Source organism: Gorilla gorilla, chromosome 11, assembly GCF_029281585.2.
Source record: "Gorilla gorilla gorilla isolate KB3781 chromosome 11, NHGRI_mGorGor1-v2.1_pri, whole genome shotgun sequence".
NCBI lineage: Eukaryota > Metazoa > Chordata > Mammalia > Primates > Hominidae > Gorilla > Gorilla gorilla.
Genome location: NC_073235.2, coordinates 144504095 through 144514328, shown reverse-complemented (window position 1 = coordinate 144514328; position 10234 = coordinate 144504095). Strand labels below are relative to the sequence as shown.

Sequence of the window (10234 nt, the reverse complement as noted above, 5' to 3'; positions counted from 1 at the left end):
TGAACCACCCCACCCTGGCACGAGTGGGCTGGAGGGCAGGGCCCGGGGGAAGAAGGTCAAGGCTGGAAGGGGAGGTCAGCCTCACAGCCAGCCCCTGCCACCGCCCCGGCCCCCCGTCAGGCTGTTGCAGGCATCACACGGTGGAAAGATCTGGAACTGTGGCCATGGTGTGGGGCCATCCACAAGGTGGAAGCTTTGAGGGGGAGCCAATTAGCCATGGACAGTTGTCACTCAGTAGGGTCACCTGTGCCCCAGCGAAGGGGGATGGGCCGGGAAGGCAGAGGCCAGGCACCTGCCCCCAGCAGGGGCAGAGGCTGTGGGCAGCCAGGAGGCTCCCAGAGGCTCCAACAGAATGGGAGTGGGGTCGAGCCCACCCCTCACTGCAGCCCAGGAACCTGAGCCCAGAGGGGGCCACCCACCTTCCCCAGGCAGGGAGGCCCAGCCCCCAGGGAGATGGGGGGGACGGGGGAGGAGGAGGGCCTGCCCCCACCCGGCAGCCTCAGGAGGGGCAGCTCGGGCGGGATATGGAAAGAGGCCACAGCAGTGAGCAGACACAGAGGAGGAAGGGGCCCTGAGCTGGGGAGACCCCCACGGGGTAGGTCGTGGGGGCCACGGGCCCACCTCCTCCCCATCTCCTCTGTCTCCCTGTCTCTGTCTCTCTCTCCCTCCCCCACCCTCTCCCCAGTCCTACCCCCTCCTCACCCCTCCTCCCCCAGCACTGCCTCTGTCACTCCCGCCCACGTGGATGTGGAGGAAGAGGGGGCGGGAGCAAGGGGCGGGCACCCTCCCTTCAACCTGACCTGGGACAGTTTCCCTTCCGCTCACCTCCGCCTGAGCAGTGGAGAAGGCGGCGGCTCTGGTGGGGCTGCTCCAGGCATGCAGATCCCACAGGCGCCCTGGCCGGTCGTCTGGGCAGTGCTACAACTGGGCTGGCGGCCAGGATGGTTCTTAGGTAGGTGGGGTCGGCGGTCAGGGGTCCCGGAGCCAGGGGTCTGGAGGGACCTTCCACCCTCAGTCCCTGGCAGGTCGGGGGGTGCTGAGGCGGGCCTGGCCCTGGCAGCCCAGGGGTCCCGGAGCCAGGGGTCTGGAGGGACCTTCCACTCTCAGTCCCTGGCAGGTCGGGGGGTGCTGTGGCGGGCCCAGCCTTGGCCCCCAGCTCTGCCCCTTACCCTGAGCTGTGTGGCTTTGGGCAGCTCGAACTCCTGGGTTCCTCTCTGGGCCCCAACTCCTCTCCTGGCCCAAGTCCCCTCTTTGCTCCTGGGCAGGCAGGACCTCTGTCCCCTCTCAGCCGGTCCTTGGGGCTGCGGTGTTTCTGTAGAATGACGGGTCAGGCTGGCCAGAACCCCAAACCTTGGCCGTGGGGAGTCTGCGTGGCGGCTCTGCCTTGCCCAGGCATCCTTGGTCCTCACTCGAGTTTTCCTAAGGATGGGACGAGCCCCATGTGGGACTAACCTTGGCTTTACGACATCAAAGTTTAGATGAGCTGGTGATATTTTTCTCATTATATCCAAAGTGTACCTGTTCGAGTGAGGACAGTTCTGTCTCCAGGATCCCTCCTGGGTGGGGATTGTGCCCGCCTGGGTCTCTGCCCAGATTCCAGGGCTCTCTCCGAGCCCTGTTCAGGCCATCCATGGGGGAGGCCTTGGCCTCATTCTCCCAGATCGAGGAGAGAGGGAGCCTCTTCCTGGGCTGCCCGTGACCCTGGGTCCTCTGTGTCCACTGTGACCATAGCCCACTCCTGGACCCTCTGTGCCTGGCTGGCCCTCTGTGCCCAGCCAGCCTGCACCTGGGGATGCCAAGGCCTGGGGAGGGTGGTTTCCCCCAGGCCAAGCCTAAGACGGTCCCTCTGGGCCCTGCTGGGTACCGGGGTGTGACACCATTGGGAGGACAAGATGAGGGGCACCCCTGGGGCCGCCCTGACACCCCCTCGAGGCTCCTGTCCCGGGGGTCCTGGTGCCCCTTCACTGTGGCAGGCGACTGGGGGTTCCCCACCTTGGCCCCTCTCCTGGGGCCTGCTCCCCAGCACCTGAGGCAGCATCCTTGTCGGGGCCCTGCCTTTCTGCCTCAGCGCCACCTCTTAAGGGAGGCCCGTGGGTCACTCAGGACTCAGAACTGGAGATGCTGGGCAAAAGGCAAAGAGCAAAGGGCCAAAAGGCATCCCAGGGAGACGATTTCGGGGGAACCAGAGGGCAGAGGGGCGCTCGTCACAGGGGAGGAGGAGCTGAGTGAGGCAGGAGGGGAGCTGAGCCTCTCCCCCGTGTCCCGGCTCTTCAGGCACGTCCTCGAGACGCCACCCTCCCTGACCCAGGCGGGAAAGATAAGAGCAAGGTGTCTGCAGCCTGACACTCATGCCTCAGGTGCCCGCGCTTGTGCCGGACAAGACTCTCACAGGTGGCATGCCTCGGTTTCCCCACTGGTAACACTCAGCACAGGGCACTCAGCAAGGCGCAGTAGGCATGACTGGGGTCCTGTGTGTCCTGACCCAGATGTGGCCACCCCAGCTGCAGTGGTCTTCATTCCAGGATGCCTCTTTTCCCTCCTGATCTATTCACTGCATTTGCCATTCGGTCATTCCCGCGGTCACCACTCCTACCTCAGGTGTGTGTTTCCCTCGTGTTTTATGAGATATCCCCAACCCGGCTGCTTATTGGCCCCGTCCGAGGGCAGGAGCATAAATAAGAGCCTCTGCTTTGGCGTGGGACCACTGTGAGCTCCAGTCAGCGCTGCCACTGCTGAGCTCTGGGCCTTTGACAGGACTCGGCCCCTAACTGACTTCTCCGTGTGCTTTGGGGTCATGGGTGAGGACGCCTCCTGGCAAGGCTGCGTCTGAGGATTAAATCGGGTCATCTGTGAAAACTGCCCAGCCCAGCCCCTGACACTTTTTGTTTGTTTCTTTTAGTGACAGGGTCTTGCTCTGTCACCCGGGCTGGAGTGCGGTGGTGTGATCTCGGCTCACTCGACCTCCGGGGCTCAAGCAATTCTCCCACCTCTGCCTCCAGAGTAGCTGGGACTATAGGCACGTGCCACCATGCCAGGCTAATTTCTTCCATTTTTTTTAGAGACAGGGTCTCGCTATGTTCCCCAGGCTGGGCTCAAATGGTCCTCTCACCTCAGCCTCCCCAAGTACTGGGATTACAGGCATAAGCCACTGCATCTGGCCTCCATGACACATATTTTCAAAGTCCGATTTTTAAAGTCAAACTTTTGAAGTCAGATTTTAAACCGACTATTTTGAAAAATATACAAAAAAGTTTAAAAACAATGAATATCCCTCACCTAGAATCAATAACTAAGAATATTGACACATTTGCTTTGGGGACTGGGCGGCTGGAGCTGCCATAACAAAGCTCCGCCGACCGAGTGGCTTTTAAACAGAGCCTGCCCTCTCGCCGACCGAGGGCTGGACGTGCAGGATGGAGCTGCGCAGGGTCGGCTCCCCTGTGCTCTGAGGGGCTCTGCTCAGCCTCTCCCGGCTGTGGCTTAAAAACAGAGCCTGTCCTCCCGCCGTGGGGGGCTGGACACGCAGGAGCAAGGGGCCACAGGGTCGGCTCCCTGTGCTTCGAGAGGGCTCTGCTCAGCTTCTCCTGGCTGGGGGGTTTTGTGGCCACCCTCTGCGTTCCTGGGTTCAGAAGCATCCCCCAGGCTCTGCCTTCATCTCTGCACGGGTGACTCTGTACAGGAAGCCAGGCCTGCTGGTCAATGCCCACCCAGCCCTGTGCCCTCATCTTACCTAGTCCCAGCTGCCGTCACCCTATTCCTAATAAGGCCGCCTTCTGAGGTCACGGGGTTAGGACTTCCGCATAGGAATTTGTGGGGACACGGTTGGGCCTACAGCCCTTCCCACCTCCACACACACACACGACTGTGAGGAGTTGGAAGACCCCACTCCTCGCCCCGCCAGGTCCTCTAGGGACAAGCTCGCTGTCCTCGTCCCAGCACAGCCCGTGGGCCGGTTTCCTTGTCCCTAATGGGACCACGGTCAGAGATGCCGGGTCTGGCCTGGGCCAGCAGGTTCCTCCGCCGGGGGCAGGCAGCCTTCTTCTGTGCGCTTCTGGAAAGCAATGTCCTGTAATGCGGTCTCTCGAGGAAGCACCCCCACCGCCACCTCACGGGCCTGTTCCACAGCCCCGGGATGGGCTCTGTCTCCCTCCTGACCCTGCATAGGGAACAGCCCTCTCTCATCAACCCATGATCCTACGTGGATCCGAGAGGGAGCACCTGGGGAAACAATGGAATCCCATAGAAACACCCCAAATCTAACTTGACCCAGGACCAGCCAGTGGTCACTTCTGAATATTCACCTTCCTAGTAGACACTACCAGCCAAGGGAGGCCAGGAAGCCCTCCTGGAGGAGGTGGCCTGAGGACTGGGGTGAGGCAGGCCCTGCGTGGGGGTCGCCACTCAGCACCCCCACACTGGGTGGGAGCCAGTCTCTGAGACTGGCTGGGGGAGGTGGGAGAGGGGGCTGCTTGAACCGCAGACACCGAGGTCTAGCCCCCACCCCACCCAGCCAGTTGGTGGAGGCAGGGGAGGCCGAGGGGCCCAGCTGGACCTGCTCCCCGGGGTGGATTCCAAAATAGGGGGGTTGGGGGGGCGGCACAGGAGCCCAGGGTCCTGGCTTGAGGCCCAGTGGCTGAGGGCTGGTGCAAGCCAGACAGGAAAAGGGTTGAGCCTGTCAGCGCCAGCACAGATCAAGTCAGGAGCAGGTCCCTCCACCAATGTGTGCAAATAAATAGCAGCTAAGTTTCTAGTTACACGAACAATGCACAGATGGTCCCATGGACATTGCGGTGTGGACATGCAGCGGCCATTGTCCTGTCGCCAGCACCTCGCCCTACAGCCGGGGGGTCCCTTAGCACTTCCTAGCCATGCAGGGTCCCTGCTCACAGTACCCATGATGACCTCTGTTCCTCACCTGCCTGTGTGCCCCGACAGCTGCATGGCAGCCCTGGCCTGGGAGATGGAGACCCCGAGGGGCTGCCTGCGGTGGTGGGGCCCCTGGGTCCCCACTGCATTCCCAGAAACCCAGAGGGCAGGGCATTTCCCCTGCTCTGTGCCGAGTCCACCCAGCCCCAGCCTAGGCCCAGTAAGGGCTGCAGCCCACCCTGTCCCAGGCTACCTCCCAGGAGCCCTCTTGGCCCTGATGCCAGAAGCCCATCTTCCTCCATTCAGGCAGGTCTCTGAGTGCCCTGGCCTGGCTGCCCGCTGGCCCTGAGAGTCACACTACCCCACAGCCCTCCTTGGTCAAAATCCACTCTGGAGTGGCTGGGAGATTCCCCGGGCCCACCCTGCACACGCCTATGCAGGGAGCTTCCCCTGGCCGGCCGGCAGACAAGGGCGGTCTCAGAGAGGGGGCTCACCTCAGCAGCCCCTTGTGTAGCTGGCCCTCGCCCCTGCCACCTCTGGGAACACCACCAGGAAGCTGGGGGACAGGCACGCAGGTGAAGGAGGCAAGCGCTTGTCAGCTGGGAGGCCATGGGCACAGAGGGAACAGGGACACCCTGGGTGGCCTCAAGGTCACTTCAAACCCCTCACTCGTCCCCTGGGAGGGTGCCCAGTGAGGTTGGCACTAGGAGTTGGTCCTGGTCACATGACAGACCCACCCACCTCTGGTGTCCAGCCAGCATGCCGTGGGCCAGCCTGGCTGCAGGGACACGAGGGCAGCAGCCCCCTCCTCCTCTGAGCTGGCTGCTCCTCGAGTCATCACCACCGCCTGCCACGGAGGCCGCCTGTCCCAGGAAGCAGAGGGACCGCAGCTGTGGCAACCAGGGCCTGGTCTCTGTATCACCTCATTGGGGGGCCGTGCCCAGGCCTGAGACGGAACTAAGTGACAGTGCACTGGGTCTGACAGTGCGGGGCTGGCGCCAGGTTTGGGGAACCCTGTGGCATGGGACATGTGGGTGAGCCGGGAAAATCACCCCGTTGCATGGCATCTCGGGCCTGGATCTTAAGCCCCTGTGTTGGTGCCTCCGCCTGGCGGAAGAGCCACAACCCCCACATTGCCATGCGGGTGTCCCAGGCCCTGGCCCTGGCAGGCATATGTTTCAGGAGGTCCTTGTCTTGGGAGCCCAGGGTCGGGGGCCCCGTGTCTGTCCACGTCCGAGTCAATGGCCCATCTTGTCTCTGAAGCATCTTTGCTGTGAGCTCTAGTCCCCACTGTCTTGCTGGAAAATGTGGAGGCCCCACTGCCCACTGCCCAGGGCAGCAATGCCCATACCACGTGGTCCCAGCTCCGAGCTTGTCCTGAAAAGGGGGCAAAGACCGGACCCTGAGCCTGCCAAGGGGCCACACTCCTCCCAGGGCTGGGGTCTCCATGGGCAGCCCCCCACCCACCCAGACCAGTTACACTCCCCTGTGCCAGAGCAGTGCAGACAGGACCAGGCCAGGATGCCCAAGGGTCAGGGGCTGGGGATGGGTAGCCCCCAAACAGCCCTTTCTGGGGGACTGGCCTCAACAGGGAAGGGGGTGAAGGCTCTTAGTAGGAAATCAGGGAGACCCAAGTCAGAGCCAGGCGCTGGGCAGAAGCTGCAGCCTCACGTAGAAGGAAGAGGCTCTGCAGTGAAGGCCAGTGCCCATCCCCAGGTGGCAGAGGCCCCAGCAGAGACTTCTCAACGACATTCCAGCTGGGGTGGCCCTTCCAGAGCCCTTGCTGCCCGAGGGATGTGAGCAGGTGGCCGGGGAGGCTTTGCGGGGCCACCCAGCCCCTTCCTCACCTCTCTCCATCTCTCAGACTCCCCGGACAGGCCCTGGAACCCCCCCACCTTCTCCCCAGCCCTGCTCGTGGTGACCGAAGGGGACAACGCTACCTTCACCTGCAGCTTCTCCAACACATCGGAGAGCTTCGTGCTAAACTGGTACCGCATGAGCCCCAGCAACCAGACGGACAAGCTGGCCGCCTTCCCCGAGGACCGCAGCCAGCCCGGCCAGGACTGCCGCTTCCGCGTCACACAACTGCCCAACGGGCGTGACTTCCACATGAGCGTGGTCAGGGCCCGGCGCAATGACAGCGGCACCTACCTCTGTGGGGCCATCTCCCTGGCCCCCAAGGCACAGATCAAAGAGAGCCTGCGGGCAGAGCTCAGGGTGACAGGTGCGGCCTCGGAGGCCCCGGGGCAGGGGTGAGCTGAGCCGGTCCTGGGGTGGGTGTCCCCTCCTGCACAGGATCAGGAGCTCCAGGGTCGTAGGGCAGGGACCCTCCCAGCTCCAGTCCAGGGCTCTGTCCTGCACCTGGGGAATGGTGACCGGCATCTCTGTCCTCTCGCTCTGGAAGCACCCCAGCCCCTCTAGTCTGCCCTCACCCGTGCCCCTGACCCTCCACCCTGACCCCGTCCTAACCCCTGACCTTTGTGCCCTTCCAGAGAGAAGGGCAGAAGTGCCCACAGCCCACCCCAGCCCCTCACCCAGGCCAGCCGGCCAGTTCCAAACCCTGGTGGTTGGTGTCGTGGGCGGCCTGCTGGGCAGCCTGGTGCTGCTAGTCTGGGTCCTGGCCGTCATCTGCTCCCGGGCCGCACGAGGTAACGTCATCCCAGCCCCTCGGCCTGCCCTGCCCTAACCCTGCTGGCGGCCCTCACTCCCGCCTCCCCTCCCTCCACCCTTCCCACACCCCACCCCACCTCCCCCCATCTCCCCCCCAGGCTAAGTCCCTGATGAAGGCTCCTGGACTAAGACCCCCCACCTGGGAGCACGGCTCAGGGTCGGCCTGGTGACCCCAAGTGTGTTTCTCTGCAGGGACAATAGGAGCCAGGCGCACCGGCCAGCCCCTGGTGAGTCTCACTCTTTTCCTGCATGATCCACTGTGCCTTCCTTCCTGGGTGGGCAGAGGTGGAAGGACAGGCTGGGACCACACGGCCTGCAGGACTCACATTCTATTATAGCCAGGACCCCACCTCCCCAGCCCCCCAGGCAGCAACCTCAATCCCTAAAGCCACGATCTGGGGCCCCAGCCCACCTGCGGTCTCCGGGGGTGCCTGGCCCACGCGTGTGCCCGCCTGAGGTCTCTGGGGGTGCCCGGCCCACATATGTGCCAGACTGCGGTCTCCAGGGGTGCCCGGCCCATGTGTGTGCCCGCCTGCGAGGGCATGGGGTGGGCTTGGTCATTTCTTATCTTACATTGGAGACAGGAGAGCTTGAAAAGTCACATTTTGGAATCCTAAATCTGCAAGAATGCCAGGGACATTTCAGAGGGGGACATTGAGCCAGAGAGGAGGGGTGGTGTCCCCAGATCACACAGAGGGCAGTGGTGGGATAGCTCAGGGTAAGCGGCTCTTAGTGGGGGGCCCAGGTTCGGTGCCGGTACTGCAGCCAGGCTGTGGAGCCTCGGGCCTCCTTCCTGCGGTGGGCCGTGGGGCTGACTCCCTCTCCCTTTTTCCTGAAAGAAGGAGGACCCCTCAGCCGTGCCTGTGTTCTCTGTGGACTATGGGGAGCTGGATTTCCAGTGGCGAGAGAAGACCCCAGAGCCCCCCGTGCCCTGTGTCCCTGAGCAGACGGAGTATGCCACCATCGTCTTTCCTAGCGGAATGGGCACCTCATCCCCCGCCCGCAGGGGCTCAGCCGACGGCCCTCGGAGTCCCCGGCCACTGAGGCCTGAGGATGGACACTGCTCTTGGCCCCTCTGACCGGCTTCCTTGGCCACCAGTGTTCTGCAGACCCTCCACCATGAGCCCGGGTCAGCGCCTTTCCTCAGGAGAAGCAGGCAGGGTGCAGGCCATTGCAGGCCGTCCAGGGGCTGAGCTGCCTGGGGGCGACGGGGGCTCCAGCCTGCACCTGCACCAGGCACAGCCCTACCACAGGACTCATGTCTCAATGCCCACAGTGAGCCCAGGCAGCAGGTGTCACCGTCCCCTACAGGGAGGGCCAGATGCAGTCACTGCTTCAGGTCCTGCCGGCACAGAGCTGCCTGCGTCCAGCTCCTTGAATCTCTGCTGCTGCTGCTGCTGCTGCTGCCTGCGGCCCAAGGCTGAAGGCACCGTGGCCCTGCCTGGCGCCCCGGAGCCTCCTGCCTGAACTTGGGGGCTGGTTGGAGACTGCCTTGGAGCAGCCAAGGTGCCCCTGGCACTGGCATCCCAAGACGCCCTGGATGCAGGGCCCAAGACTGGGCACAGGGGTGGGAGGTGCATGGGGCTGGGGACTCCCCAGGAGTTATCTGCTCCCCGCAGGCCTAGAGAAGTTTCAGGGAAGGTCAGAAGAGCTCCTGGCTGTGGTGGGCAGGGCAGGAAACCCCTCCACCTTTACACGTGCCCAGGCAGCACCTCAGGCCCTTTGTGGGGCAGGGAAACTGAGGCAGTAAGAGGGCAGGCAGAGCTGAAGGCCCTTCAGGCCCAGCCAGCACTCTGGCCTCCTGCCGCCGCATTCCACCCCAGCCCCTCACACCACTCAGGAGAGGGACATCCTACGGTCCCAAGGTCAGGAGGGCAGGGCTGGGGCTGACTCAGGCCCCTCCCAGCTGTGGCCACCTGGGTGTTGGGAGGGCAGAAGTGCAGGCACCTAGGGCCCCCCATTTGCCCACCCTGGGAGCTCTCCTTGGAACCCATTCCTGAAATTATTTAAAGGGGTTGGCCGGGCTCCCACCAGGGCCTGGGTGGGAAGGTACAGGCGTTCCCCCGGGGCCTAGTACCCCCGCCACGGCCTATCCACTCCTCACATCCACACACTGCACCCCCACTCCTGGGGTAGGGCCACCAGCATCCAGGCGGCCAGCAGGCACCTGAGTGGCTGGGACAAGGGATCCCCCTTCCCTGTGGTTCTATTATATTATAATTATAATTAAATATGAGAGCATGCTAAGGAGTTCTGTCCTGTCTGGTGGCTGTGGGGGCAGTGGGCAGGAGGGAGGGAGGCCTCCAGGGAGGGGCAAGGCTGCAGCCAGGCTGAGACTGCGTGTGGAGGGTGCTGGCGACTCCCCTGGATCCTGGCCTGAGTCAGGCCTTTCCCTTGCTGTCCCAGAAACACACAGGCCCTCCTCGCCCTGTTTGCCCCACTCACACATAGAGCCCTCCGGTGAAAAATTCCTCCAACATCACGGGGCTGGGGACACCATCTTCCCCAAGCCCAGGCCTTTTAGGGGGGTCCCACGGCCCCCTGGCCCCCTGGCCCCAGGCTTCCTGGCCAGGCATGGGTGTCCCTGAGTGGCTGTGCCTGCTCCATAGCCCCCGTGTCCCCATGCCTACCAGTCCCTCCGGGCAGGGGTGGTGCCTGGTGCCAGGGCGTCCACAGCGGGGTGGGAGGGCTGCCCTGG

The 10234-nt window shown here is 63.6% G+C and overlaps 1 protein-coding gene across 2 annotated transcripts; it reads left to right on the top strand.

Moving 5' to 3' along the window:
- Nucleotides 1–819: 819 nt before the first annotated feature.
- PDCD1 (programmed cell death 1) lies at nt 820–9783 on the top strand. 2 transcript variants are annotated; one of them, XM_004033502.5, is made up of 5 exons: nt 820–952; nt 6731–7090; nt 7359–7514; nt 7729–7763; nt 8376–9783. In XM_004033502.5, the coding sequence occupies exons 1-5, from the start codon at nt 877–879 to the stop codon at nt 8613–8615; spliced, it is 867 nt and encodes a 288-aa protein (XP_004033550.1). In that variant the 5' UTR covers nt 820–876; the 3' UTR covers nt 8616–9783. The 2 variants fall into 2 exon arrangements, with proteins under 2 accessions (XP_004033550.1, XP_063551438.1); XM_063695368.1 differs by having other exon boundaries at nt 826–952; nt 8379–9781.
- Nucleotides 9784–10234: the final 451 nt, after the last annotated feature.

Excerpts from the sequence above, each read along its gene's own strand:
- PDCD1 (XM_004033502.5), top strand. The coding sequence starts at position 877 with ATGCAGATCCCACAGGCGCCCTGGCCGGTCGTCTGGGCAGTGCTACAA. Across the intron at positions 7,515-7,728 it reads CTGCTCCCGGGCCGCACGAG|GGACAATAGGAGCCAGGCGC; the intron begins GTAACGTCATCC and ends GTTTCTCTGCAG. Across the intron at positions 7,764-8,375 it reads GGCGCACCGGCCAGCCCCTG|AAGGAGGACCCCTCAGCCGT; the intron begins GTGAGTCTCACT and ends TTTTCCTGAAAG.